Here is a 14,502-nt window from a genome sequence, read left to right as displayed (position 1 = left end):
TTACAGCTGGCTGGAAGTTACCTCGTATATTTAATCAATTCTTTATAGTATTTCATAAATGACTCTTTTAACTAATACAATTATTACCTTTTTAAAAATTAGCCTGTAGCCCACTCACATTTGAAATGATAACCTTTTAATGATCAAAGTTAGTGAATTTTAGCTCATATTTTACAAACCTTTGCTCTTGTGGCCAAGAGGGTCTTTGCTTGCTCATCAAGAATATCCAACTTATCTAAGACTCTTTCTGCCATTGTCAGTCAGTAAATTCCTATTTAAAAGGAAGAGGGGGAGGAATAAATCTCCAAAACAAAATTAAACATATAATTAATTATTTAGGCATAAATTAAGAGACACACATTTCCAACACTGTTTTAGGTAAAGAAAAGAATACAGTTCTTTTCTAGATCGTGGAACAAATCACAGAAATGTAGAAGTACTCAAATGTTTTAGACAGAAGCTCATATGATCAGAATTCCCAGAAGCATGTGGGCCCCAGGAATTCTTAAAAGCATGATTAAAGGTGAGTTGAAGAAAGTTCAAGATTACTGTATGGAAACCAGATGTGACTCATACCTGAAGCAAGGGCATGCAGTTTGATATATATCTTCTTTTTGTCATGATTTAATTTTAATGAAAGTAAATAAAGAGAGCTCACATTTATAGAATTAATTACATTCAAATTAAATTGGTCGATGATCCAAGACTGTTAATACAGCACTTAGCAGGCAATCAGTCACAAGGAGCAGCAGCCAAGCTGGGAAGGATCTGTTGCCATAATAGTTCATATTTCCAGTTGATTAATTTGCTACAAATCTCATCTGGGCTCAGATGGTCCACATTAGTTTTAGGGACTTGAATATTAGCAACTAGAACCTGGTATAATTTATTTCCATTTTCAGATGAGAAAATTAAAAGCCACAAAGTACCTTACAATGCAATATACATATCTAGGGGCAGAGTGGAGGCAAGGATCAGGAATACCAATCCCAAACTCCCTCGACTTTATTTATTTATTTTAAAAATTTGAGTAGACATTCATGCATTCAACATATTTTTGTTCACTGAATTAAATGGGCTCCAGTGACATTTATTTAAAGGTCTGTAAAACTTCACAGAAAGTATTGAATTCATCAATATTTCTAGTGAACATCAATGTCTACACTAAGATTCTTTTTAGCTCAAAAACTTTTTATGCATTGTCTCTTATATTGTATATTATTCAGTCAACATCACACAGAGGCAATAAAGCATGAAAAGACAAGAATTAAGAACCCTATGCCAAAAGCTCAAATTATTTTGTATTTGGTTTCTTTTAGCTATCGTTTCTATTTTCTTTCCTTTACTATCATTTCTATTTTCTTTCCTTTACCATCTATTGTGCTGAATTCCTGATGCTCTGCTGGTGTCTTACCATCCCAGCAAGCCCTCTGACATTTTGCTATATCTAAATACTCCACCTCCATCCCATGATGTATGTAGTCCTATGTGACAAAGGACTTTTGTGAGCTATGCAGATAGCCTGCCTTGGTATGAACCACGTAACCTTGTGTTGCAGCTTGGGAAAGAGAGACATAGGGTAATGGTGTTAGCACACTGTGAATGCCTCAGATTCTCTGGGTCTCCTACAGGAGAGTAGGGGAGAAATTAGAGATTATCTGGACACTGTATACTGTCTTCTCAGATTTAGAAACCACCCCTCTCATATATCCTAAAAACAACTACAGGAATTTTAGCTTCTGTGTTACTCTTAAACATAATATGACTTCAAATATGGGGAAGGATACTCTAATTCTCACCAAAATTTATTTTAGTGGGGACAAGGATTTCTATTTCTAAATAAAACACACAGAGGTAAATAACTAGAAGAACAAAAGGAATGCATTTCCCAGTTTGAGGAAGATGTGAATTATATGAGGGCATGGAGACTTGCTGCTTACAGTGGGAGGGACAGAAAGCAGGGCTTTTAAAGGGTAAAATGTCTTATGCCTTTTACAATCCCTTGTCTTCAACATCACATCACATATTTTAAGCTACGCCACATCATTCTAATTTTTATAAACACACATAGAAAGCTAATTTGAAGGAAATTTTTATGTTTTTGGTTTAAAATTATTTTTCTATGAGCAAATTATTCAGCTATGATATGATTTCTGGCAAATCACTGTGCTTATGAGTTTTTCTGAAGTGAAGAATATGAAGTTTGACAATGAAACTGACAGAATGTTATTAGTTTCAGTTTTGCAGTCTTATTTTCATATTTTGGAGGCAAAATTCCCTTTTTTAGCTTGCAAATGTTTTCATAGCCCTTTGGCAACGTGCCAGTGGTTACCAGTGAATGAAGGGCGCTGGGGGAAAGTGCAGGGCAGGTAACACCACAGACTAACCTGCTTGCTTTCATCATCACCCTGGGGGTATCAAGAACCTAGTTGTGTCTCCTCAAGTAAATGCTGAGAGCAAAGGACCACCAGGTCTAATATGATGATGCATCCCAGCTGCTTTTGCATGAAGTAAAAACTAACCTTTTAATCAAGAGCATCCAGATTATATTAAATGTCCCTCAATTTGACCATCTGTCCTTTCTTGATTTAATCTTTAATTTTAATGTCTATTTTAAACCAGCATACTGGCTTCATACTTCAGTTTCATATTCATACTTCTATGGGCATAAATTCTACTTCATTATTCTATTTCTATCAGCATACAATTTCATTTAATGATAGACATTTCGTTTGGCTTCTAGCCACTAATTCCATTACATGAAACATACTGTGCTAGGTATTCTATCACAGTAAGTTGTCTCTTGGCAGACGTTTTTCTTGTGACACCCATCTTCCTAGGCAAGGCAAATAGTCTCTCATACGTCACCAAAAAGAATAGAGACCATCAGGTAAGAACTTCTTTAACTTCCACTTCTCATACCAAAGTCTCATTGGCATCCATCCATTGCCATCTCGCTTGTATTTTAATTTTAATAGAAGTGTTGCCTCTCCCATCCAAAGCTAATTCCTCCCATATATCCTAGACTCTACTATCTTTAGCCTCCTAAAAGAATTATTTCCATTTTTTAATTTCCTCGTCCCTTTATCTTTTATTGTTTTTCTTCACCAATTCCTTTTCCTTAGCATGCTCAGGGCTCTTCTATTTGAAAAAAGGGAAAAAATTCCTCCATTCTCCCTACTAGCCATCACTTTCTCTCTCATCTTCCCTTGATTGCCAAATTCTTAAGATAATTGTTTATACTGAGGTTTTCTAATTTTTTACATCCCTTTTCCTTCTCAGTCGGTCATCATTTGACTTCTTAACCTATTCCTCTAAATCTGCCCCCATAAGTTACCAGGGTCACCATTTTATAAATAGGTGGATACTTTTCTGCTCGTATTTATCTTATTTGAGTTTTTTAAACTTTTGCTAATGTTAACCACTGCTTTCTACTGGTCTCCCTTCTCTTGGTTTCTATGACAACAGTCCTGTCATCTTATCTTCTCTAAACATTCCTTGCCAATATCTTCAGTTTGCTGTTCTTTCTCACACTACGTCCTAAATACTAGTGTTCTTAAATGTTCAGCCATTTTCCCACTACTCCATATATTCTTTCAGGATGACGTCCCAAACTCAGGGCTTCATCTGCTGCTGCTAAGTCGCTTCAGTCGTGTCCGACTCTGTGTGACCCCATAGATGGCAGCCCACCAGGCTCTCCCGTCCCTGGGATTCTCCAGGCAAGTACACTGGAGTCGGTTGCCATTTTCTTCTCTGATGCGTGACAGTGAAAAGTGAAAGTGAAGTTGTTCAGTCATGTCCGACCCTCAGTGACCTCATGGACTGCAGCCTACCAGGCTCCTGCGTCCATGCGATTTTCCAGGGAAGAGTACTGGAGGGGGGTTCCATTGCCTTCTCCCAGGGCTTCATCTCCCACCATCTATTTCCAAACAAAATCTCTCTTCTCAATTCCAAACTATATACCTCACTCAGTCCAGATTTCCCACAGGTGGCCCAAATGTAGGACTAAAAGTAAATCCATTCTTCTGCTCCCTTAGCCAAAAACCTCTTCCAACTTTTATTATCACATAGATTATATCTTAGGCATCCAGCCCATAAACTTAGGAGTTGTAATGGTTTTCAACAAAGGTCCATCTTTGTTGAAAGATGGTTTGCCAACAAAGGTCCATCTAGTCAATCCTAGTTATACTGCAGAATGAACTCAAAAGTTTTCAAGAAGTACAAATTCCCAGTTACCTCCACAGACCCACTAAGTTAGGATTTACAGAGGTAAAGACCAGGAATATATTTTTTAAAGCCCTTCTAATGCAACAGTTCCCCAAACCAGAATTTGGTCACCACTCTCTAGGAATAGCCATAGTAAAATAGCTGTACCCAGCTAAAAAGGTGGCTGGGACTCGCAGTCCCTTTATCTCTGTGATACAGTCAGGTGAAAATCAGGATTTTCTTACTAAGAGACAAATGGAAAATAAATATCAGAAGTTCTGTCATATTCATTTTGTCTTCTCTCCTGATTGCTTCTCAAATTCTCTGCTAGGTAAATGGCTCCCATTACTTTAAAATGTTTTCCTATTTTGAGTACAACAGAGTAGAAGATAGGTATCTCTCACAAGAAATTAAAATTTAAAAAAAGGATAATGGCAAATTTTCTGTTTTGGTTTATAGATAAAGTAAAAGCTTACATCACTAGAATTTTGGCTAAGAGATGGGAACCAAACTAGGGAATAATTTGGGCTTAAAAATAGAGGTATTTACAATTAATCAGGGCTTCCCTGTGCTTCAGATGGTAAAGAATATGGCAGAAATAAGAATTTCTGCCAGTGCAGAAAACTCGGGGTCAATCCCTGGGATGGGGAGATCCTGTGAAGAAGGGAATGGCAACCCACTCCAGTATTCTTGCCTGGAGAATTTCATGGACAGAGAAGCCTGGTGGGCTACAGTCCATGGGATCACAAAGAGTCAGACACGACTGAGTGACTAACACTAACACACTCCAGGAAAACTCCTTCCTACCCTTTCTCTAAATATACAATAATCACTTTCTCTTGTATATTCTACATCCTACATATCTTTTCAGTTTTTTTCCTCTTATCCATTCACATTGCTATTTGTCTCAGTGTAAGATTCCATAACTTGTCCGGGTTAATGCAACAGTTTCAAAATATCTTTGTACATTTGTTCCATCCCATCTGTTTTATTCTTACTTTTGCCTGAATTATTTTTTCAAGAAAAATACAATCACATGCCTCCCTGATTACACTCCAACCCCTCCCTATAGATTTCAAGACAAAGTCAAACTCCTTGATTTATCCTAAGAGGCTCAAGGTTTGGCCTCTGACTAAGTCTTGAACCTCACCTGCCTCCTTCTCATGTATCCTTGATATCCCAGTCCTGATGAACAACTTGCAGTCCTTGAATGCATTGTACTTTCCTTCACTAGTTGCTTTGTCTTTGCTATTTCCTCTGCCTACAATGCTGTTATCCATTCTCTGTATTTCTAAGTCCAATGCATCCCTCAAGATCCAATAGAAATAACACCTCTGCTGGGAGGAATTCCTGATAAACTGTGATTTAGATGTCCAATGTCTACATTCACATGATAGTCTATGTATACTGCTGTCCTAGTTCTTTAATCACACTCTCTTAAAGCATTTTATATACTTTGTCCCTGCTCTATACTGTTTATTGAAGGCCAGAGGCAGATCTAACTCATCCTTACATCCCAAATACCTAACAACCTGAATAAATGAATTAACCACCAGCCATTGAGGAAATGGAAAATGGTAAATGAAAGGCAGAAGAACCAGAGATCAAATTGTCAACATCCAATGGATCATCAAAAAAGCAAGAAAGTTCCAGAAAAACATCTATTTCTGCTTTATTGACTATGCCAACACCTTTGACTGTGTGGATCACAATAAACTGTGGAAATTTCTTAAAGAGATGGGAATACCAGACCACCTGACCTGCCTCCTGAGAAATCTGTATGCAGGTCAAGAAGCAACAGTTAGAAGTGGACATGGAACAACAGACTGGTTCCAAATAGGAAAAGGAGTATATCAAGGCTGTATATTGTCACCCTGCTTATTTAACTTATATGCAGAGTACATCATGAGAAACGCTGGGCTGGAGGAAGCACAAGCTGGAATCAAGATTGCTGGGAGAAATATCAATAACCTCAGATATGCAGATGACACCATCCTTATGGCAGAAAGTGAAGAAGAACTAAAGAGCCTCTTGATGAAAGTGAAAGGAAAGTGAAAACGTTGGCTTAAAGCTCAACATTCAGAAAACTAAGATCATGGCATCCAGTCCCAACACTTCATGGCAAATAGATGGGGAAACAGTGTCAGATTTTATTTTTCTGGGCTCCAAAAACATTGCAGATGGTGACTGCCACCATGAAATTAAAAGACGCTTACTCCTTGGAAGAAAAGTTATGACCAACCTAAATAGTATATTAAAAAGCAGAGACATTACTTTGCCAACAAAGGTCCATCTAGTCATGGCTATGGTTTTTCCAGTGGTCATGTATGGATGTGAGAGTTGGACTATAAAGAAAGCTGAGCACCAAAGAATTGATGCTTTCGAACTGTGGTGTTGGAGAAGACTCTTGAGAGTCCCTTGGACTGCAAGGAGATCCAACCAGTCCACCCTAAAGGAGATCAGTCCTGGGTGTTCATTGGAAGGACTGATGTTGAAGCTGAAACTCCAATACTTTGGCCACCTGATGTAAAGAGCTGACTCATTGGAGAAGACCCTGAAGCTGGGAAAGATTGAGGGCAGGAGAAGAAGGGGACAACAGAGGATTTGATGGTTGGATGGCATCATTGACTCAATGGACATGAGTTTGGGTGACTCCGGGAGTTGGTGCTAGACAGGGAGGCCTGATGTTCTGTGGTCCAAGGGGTCACAAAGAGTCGGACACAACTGAGTAACTGAACTGAGCTGATGCTTGCCTTTAGTCTGCCTTTACATTTATGAGTATGTATAAATCTTTCACAGAGTCCTATTGAGGTTCTCCTAGATAAAGCCATAACATTAAAAAACACTGCTTTCTCTCCCACCTTCAAACTTAGAAAGGCAACATAGTATACTGGTTAAGAACATGAAATCTAAAATTGGGCTGCTTGGGTTTGAATCCTTGGCTCTGCTACTTACCAGCTGTGTGACTGTGGGCTAGTTGCCTACCCTCTTTGTATTGTCCCATTCATAAAAACGGAATAATAGAAGAACCCACTTCATTTGGGCTGTTATGAGGTTTAACTGAGTGAATGCAAGTGACACATAAAGTGTTTGATAAATGAAAGAAGTAAATATAAGTAATGATACACTTACTGGTTAGGGATAAAATGTATGAGGTTATCTGTAAATTCTGGAAAATGCAAGTTCCACATATGCATATCATTTTGTTTTTTTCTGCATACCTGTCACCGTGCAACCACCAATGGTCTCCATATGTCTGATGGCCTACTTCAGAAGATATTTCTTCAATTATACCCAAACTAAATGCTTGGAACTTGGGAAACAAAGAGAATTTATTCAGCAAGTCAGTGTCTTCTATTTAATCCAGTAATTCAGTATATTCTATTTTAATTCAGAAATTTAATATCTTCTGTACCATGTCATCTATTATCTTTTTTCCTTTTCTTCTCTAATTTTCTCATAGTTTTACTTCTCAATTTTTCATTCAATTCTTTTTTCTGCGTTCAGTCAACAAAAACTAAAACTCATTGTCTCATAAGGCGTTAGTGTAGGTCTTGAATATATAGTAAGTGTTTAGGGAGACAGTTTGATGCTACTTGGATAAGCATTATGATGTTGCCACACTAGAAAGTGAAAGTGAAGTTGCTCAGCCATGTCCAGCTCTTTGCAACCCCATGGACTGTAGCCTACCAGGCTAATCTGTCCATGGGATTTCCCCCCAGCAAGAGTACTGGAGTGGGTTGTCATTTGGACAGTCATCAAAAAACAAAATTAGTTTGTGTTCAAGTAAATAGATCTAATCATCTGCCTTTCAATAATATATTAACTAGGGGTGAAAGAGATGATCTTATTTCTTAAATATGCATAGATATACCTGAAGCAATCTTGTATACACTTACAGTTGCTGGGAAATGCTCCTTTCTGGAATGGAGAGTTCTTATGTGGTCACAGAAACCTAACCCATAGAATCTTGGGGTTAAAATGGACCAATAGTCTTTCACATAATTCCATGTACAGTGAGGCTACATTGACCCTAACTGGACAAGCCCTTTCTGTTCAGTTCAGTTCAGTCACTCAGTCATGTCCGACTCTTTGTGACCCCATGAACCGCAGCATGCCAGGCCTCCTTGTCCATCACCAACTCCCAGAGTCCACCCAAACCCATGTCCACCGAGTTGGTGATGCCATCCAACCATCTCATCCTCTGTCGTCCCCTTTTCCTCCTTCCCCCAATCTTTTCCAACATCAGGGTCTTTTCAAATGAGTCAGCTCTTCCCATTAGGTGGCCAAAGCATTGGAGTTTCAGCTTCAACATCAGTCCTTCCAATGAACACCCTAGACTGATCTCCTTTAGGGTGGACTAGTTGGATCTTCTTGCAATCCAATGGACTCTCAAGAGTCTTCTCCAACACCACAGTTCAAAGGCATCAATTCTTTGGCACTCAGCTTTCTTCTTAGTCCAACTCTCACATCCATACGTGGCTACTGGAAAAACAATAGCCTTGACTAGATGGACCTTTGTTGACAAAGTAATGTCTCTGCTTTTTAATATGCTGTCTAGGTTGGTCATAATTTTCTTCAGAGGAGTAAGTGTCTTTTAATTTCATGGTGGCAATCACCATCTGCAGTGATTTTGGAGCCCCCCAAAATAAAGTCTGCCACTGTTTCCACTGTTTCCCCATCTATTTGCCATGAAGTGATGGGACCAGATGCCATGATCTTCGTTTTCTGAATGTTGAGCTTTAAGCCAACTTTTTCACTCTCCTCTGTCACTTTCATCAAGAGGCTGTTTAGTTCCTCTTCACTTTCTGCCATAAGGATGGTGTCATCTGCATATCTGAGGTTATTGATATTTCTCCCGGCAATCTTGATTCCAGCTTGTGCTTCCTCCAGCCCAGCGTTTCTCATGATGTACTCTGCATATAAGTTAAATAAGCAGGGTGACAATATACAGCCTTGACGGACTCCTTTTCCTATTTGGAACCAGTCTGTTCTTTCATGTCCAGTTCTAACTGTTGCTTCCTGACCTGCATACAGGTTTCTCAAGAGGCAGATCAGGTGGTCTGGTATTCCCATCTCTTGAAGAATTTTCCACAGTTTATTGTGATCCGCATAGTCAATAAAGCAGAAATAGATGTTTTTCTGGAACTCTCTTGCTTTTTCGATGATCCAGTGGATGTTGGCAATTTGATCTCTGGTTACTCTGCCTTTTCTAAAACCAGCTTGAACATCTGGAAGTTCATGGTTCACGTATTGCTGAAGCCTGGCTTGGAGAATTTTAAGCATTACTTTACTAGCTTGTGAGATGAATGCAATTGTGCAGTAGTTTGAGCATTCTTTGGCATTGCCTTTCTTTGGGATTGGAATGAAAACTGACCTTTTCCGGTCCTGTGGCCACTGCTGAGTTTTCCAAATTTGCTGGCATATTGAGTGCAGCACTTTCACAGCATCATCTTTCAGGATTTGAAATAGCTCAACTGGAATTCTATCACCTCCACTAGCTTTGTTCGTAGTGATACTTCCTAAGGCCCACTTGATTTCACATTCCAGGATGTCTAGCTCTAGGTGAGTCATGATCCTGGCTTTTACATTCAATGCTATTGTCTTCCTTAAGACCTTAAGATGTTCATTTTCTCTTCTCTCAGTTACTGCACTCTAATCTCCCTAATTTGCCAGACCCTAACTTTCCTCCTCATTCCTCAAATATTGGTCCTTCAAAATGCCATCAGAGCTGGCTTAATTAAACAGGACACTGATCGGGTCCAGTTCCAGCCCTCAAACCTTAGTTTGCTCCCCAATATCTGCAGAGTAACACACAAGCTCTGCAGATGACATACAGGACAGTTGAAGAAAACAGTCCAGGATCTGGCTCACTCCACCTTCCAGTTAACCTCCGCCATAACCCATCTTCTTCCATGCTTTACCATTTCTTTTCCCAGGACACATCCTGCACCTTTCCAAGCATGTCCTTCACTCCTGCTTTTTTTTCTTTCTTTTTAAAACATTTATTTGTTTGCATGTGCTGGGTCTTAGTGGCAGCATACAGGATCTTCAGTCTTCATTGCAACATGAAAACTAGACATGTGGGATCATAGTTCCTTGACTAGGGATTGAACCCAGGCCCCCTGCACTGGGAGCTCAAAGTCTTAGCCTCTGAACCACTAGAGAAGTCCCATTCCTGCTTTTCATTTCATTGGGATGTTCTTTCCTAATGTCTTCTAGTCAAAAGCCTATCCTTTCTCAACTCCTAATATAAAGGTGGGCTTGCCAGGTGGCGCAGTGGTAAAGAATCCACTTGCCAAGGCAGAAGACACAAGAGACATGGATTCAACGCCTGGGTCGGGAATATCCCTTGGAGTAGGAAATGGCAACCTGCTCCAGTATTCTTGCCTGGAAAATTCCATGGGCAGAGGAGCCTGGCAGGCTACAGTCCATGAAGTCATAAAAAATCAGACACAAATGAGCACACAGCACAGCAATGTAAAGGCAAGCTCTTTTGCAAGACTCTCCTTGACAGTCTCTCATTCTTTGTCCCACTGACAGTTACATTTTATTATGTGCTATTGTATTTTGTCCTTCATGATAGAACTTGGCACATTGTACTACAGAGACTTATCATTTGACAAATCTCTTCCTCACTGTGTTAAATCTCATTTAAAGCAAGAATTGATTTACCTGCTTTGAATCTCAGCACCAGAAAAGGATTTTACACCTAATTGGGATCTGAAAATTATCATTTAGTTTGAATGAATAAAGCATTTTATTCATTTATTTATTCTCTGAATAAAGCATTTTATGGGGAACAATCCCAGTTTATCTGTGATGGATGATATTAATTCAAGATGATTTACTGGGGATGAAATATGAAGTTGAGTGAATTATAAGATTTGGTTCTTGCCAGATCTAAACTTGGTAAAATTATTTTCAAAGGCAACTGAGATTTATGTTCTTAATTACTGGCTCAGTAATGACAGGTTTTTGAAAAAGAACCTAATGAAATGGAAAACTTGCCAACTAGGGCAGAATAAAATTCCCAGTCACTCTCAAAGTAAATCACCCCCTGGCTTCACTGCAAAGACTTGGCTACATCAACAAACAATTTCAAGGCTGTAAGGCCAACATTATAAGCAGTCAGAGACTGAGTCATTACTAAAAATAACAATATCAAACTAAAAAGTTACTTTTAAAAAAGCATTAATTCATTTTAACAGTACTTTTGAACTGGAAAAAAGTCAAAAATCAAACAAAAAGCCCAATGCTGCCAATATTATAGGCTCTGCTAAGAAGTCTTCTTCAGCAAGTTGCAAACATCTCCTATCAAAGGAAAATCTAAAGAAAACTGAAAGTGGCTTAAACTCATAAACTAAAGAGCTGGACTGAGCAACTATCCAGAAAATGGAGGCTCACATTAACGTTTACTCCTTTATCTGGCTTCATCAGGTCATATGTTCACTCCTTGCAGGAAAAGACCTCTTATACTTGTACCTGACACAGACCACTAAACACTGCATGCATGCTAAGTTGCTTCAGTCGTGTCTGGCTCTTTGTGACCCCATGGTCTGTAGCCCGCCAGGCTCCTCTGACCATGGGACTCTCCAGGCAATAATACTGGAGTGGGTTGCCATGCCCTCCTCCAGGGGCTATTCCTGACCTGAGGATCGAACCCACGCCTCTTAAGTTTTTTGCATTGGCAGACAGGTTCTTTACCACTAGCGATACCTGGGAAGCCCCACCAAATACTGTACTGAGCACTAGAAAGCACTTGTTTTAAGTGATTATGTTTTGCTCCATTTGAGATAACTGGCTAAATTTCTTTACCTCACATTCCAAGTACAGACACAAGAGAATTCTTTTTTTTTTTTTTTAGTCTAAAATGTTGACTTATATTACAGGCTGAATTATGTCACCTTCAAATCTGCGTGTTGAAATCCTAATCCCAAGTATCTCAGAGTGTGGCTGTTTTTGGAGGGAGGGCCTTTATTTTTAAAAATGTAACTAAGTTAAAATAGCTGAAATGAGGTCATTAGAGTGGGCCTTGACCCACTGTGCCTGGTGGCATACAGGAAGAGGAGATTAGGACACAGACAATATGCACAAAGGGAAGATCAGGTGAGACACAGGGAAAAGGGCTCCATCTGCAAGCCAAGGACAGAAGCTTAAGAAGAAACCAATCCTGCACACACCTTGATCTTGAACTTTTAGTCTCCAGAATTGTGAGGAATAAATTACTGTTCTTCAAGTCATACTGTCTGTGGTGTGGTGACCCAAGGACAAAGGAGCAGATAACCAAGGAGGGTCTTGGAATGCAGGAATGGAAAAACCAGACCCTTATCGTCCTTCCCTCCCTCTTGTTGTAACTATTAATGGAACAGTATAACCTGTCTCCCCACCTACCCCATAGGGAGGAGGTATTTGCCTTACTCTTCCCCCCACCCAGTATACTTTCCTCATCCAATAAGCAAATAACCTGCAAGATCCCTATCCCACTTCTTGTGCCCTGGGTAGAAAGTGGACTAAGGACCCCTATTCAACACTGGTTCTCCCTTGAGCTGCCCCACTGTTCTAACAGCATCTCCCACTCTAATAAACTTTATTTCCCTCTCATTCTGCTTCATGTCTGGAAATTCTTTTCCAACCTGTGCATGGATCATGACATGTGCTATTGCAGTTGTGGCAGCTTTAGCAAACCAACACAGCCCACAAATCATGAGAACTAGCTTCAGTTCTGTTCAGTCGCTCAGTCGTGTCCGACTCTTTGTGACCCCATGAACTGCAGCACGCCAGGCCTCCCTGTCCATCAGCAACTCCCAGAGCTCACCCAAACTCGTCCATCGAGTTGGTGATGCCATCCAGCCATCTCATCCTCTGTCATCCCCTTCTCCTCCTGCCCCCAATCCCTCCCAGCATCAGTCTTTTCCAATGAGTCAACTCTTCGCATGAGGTGGCCAAAGTATTGGAGTTTCAGCTTTAGCATCAGTCCTTCCAAAGAACACCCAGGACTGATCTCCTTTAGAATGGACTGGTTGGATCTCCTTGCAGTCCAAGGGACTCTCAAGAGTCTTCTCCAACACCACAGTTCAAAAGCATCAATTCTTCAGCGCTCAGCTTTCTTCATAGTCCAACTCTCACATCCATACATTACCACTGGAAAAACCATAGCCTTGACTAGACGGACCTTGAGAACTAACTTAAAAAATCATTATTAGAAGATTTAAAGATCAATCCTGGCCTCTGTGCATAGATCCATACTATTTAATTTCTTGTCCCCTTTGTGTTATGAGAGCAGGGGAGAAAATTGACTCGATTTTCAAACATTACTAAAATTTGCCTGTCACCAATTTGAGGTTGGATGGTAAGCTTCTAACGAAAAATATCAAAGATGTTTTAAAAGTATGTGTACAAACTCTGGGGAGTGTCATTGTGAGCAACCAATGAGATTACGATAGGAAGACTTATTGGCAAATTTGAAACCGCATCACAATTATTGCTGAAGTGATCAACTCCAACCAGCCCCGTCCACAACCGTTCTGTTTGTTTCGGAAGTTTGAAAGGCACTGATTATGATGCCTGGAGCCGCCCACACTTCATGCCGGTCCTCCAGTTCACCTTCCCCGGGAGCCTCCATCTCAGGAGGGCCGCGCGAAGAGGCTCAGGGGTACCTGGAAATCAGGGAGCCCTTCGCAAATACCCTCTGCCTGTGGTCCTTTAATAGCAAACCAAAATATCAAGGATGTTGTGATTGAGGAAACTCCTTAAAATTAAGTATAGAAGAGGCAAAAGTCCTTTCAAGGAAGCTGGGAGAAGCCCCTTAGGCCTGCCTCCCACCTGTGTCCCACACTCACCTGGGAACTCCGCCACCCAGCGTGACAGGGACGCCTCGCGCCCAGTCCCTCCCCAGCCAGATCCCGGGGGGAGAAAGTTCTGTTATCGGCTGGGGAGGAAACGGGCCTAAGACTTAAAAGCATGCGTTTCTTATTTCGCTTTCTATCTCCATACAAATTTTAGCATTCAAACTTGCAACGCCTCCGCCTCCCCAAACCGCACCTACTTTCTTTTCTTTTCTGGCTCTGGTAACTGTTTTCTGCCGGATTCAGGCCCTTAGCTATGCGTCCTGTGTCCATAGAAACAGTTTCCTGAGGTTTCCTACCCTCGAAAAGGTCTCTGCCTCCAGGGGATTTTGCCCACATACTTTTGTAACTAAGATCCAAAGTGACTCACTAAATCCTTAAGGATATAAAAGCTATTATGCTGAACAGTGGAAGGAGAGAGAGGTTAAGAAAAGGAGAGAAGTACAAA

The 14,502-nt window shown here is 40.3% G+C and overlaps 1 protein-coding gene across 6 annotated transcripts in view; it reads right to left on the bottom strand.

The window, feature by feature from the left end:
• C3H1orf141 (chromosome 3 C1orf141 homolog) overlaps window positions 1–14,299 on the bottom strand; it is a 51,752-nt gene extending 37,453 nt beyond the window's left edge. For 2 of the 6 annotated variants that reach the window (XM_019957301.2, XM_070786353.1), the window contains exons 1-2: window positions 14,049–14,299; window positions 180–271 (exon numbers count right to left, since the gene is read on the bottom strand). In XM_019957301.2, coding sequence (XP_019812860.2) covers window positions 180–254 — 75 coding nt within the window. In that variant the 5' untranslated portion in view covers window positions 255–271; window positions 14,049–14,299. Of the gene's footprint in view, window positions 1–179; window positions 272–1,372; window positions 1,652–7,427; window positions 7,741–14,048 lie in introns of those variants that run through there. The other 4 variants (XM_070786354.1, XM_070786351.1, XM_070786355.1 and 1 more) reach the window with 4 other exon arrangements.
• Between the last annotated feature and the right edge of the window lie 203 nt (window positions 14,300–14,502).

This window comes from Bos indicus, chromosome 3 (genome assembly GCF_029378745.1).
Source record: "Bos indicus isolate NIAB-ARS_2022 breed Sahiwal x Tharparkar chromosome 3, NIAB-ARS_B.indTharparkar_mat_pri_1.0, whole genome shotgun sequence".
In the NCBI taxonomy this organism is placed as follows: domain Eukaryota; kingdom Metazoa; phylum Chordata; class Mammalia; order Artiodactyla; family Bovidae; genus Bos; species Bos indicus.
This window is presented reverse-complemented; position numbering and strand designations above follow the sequence as displayed.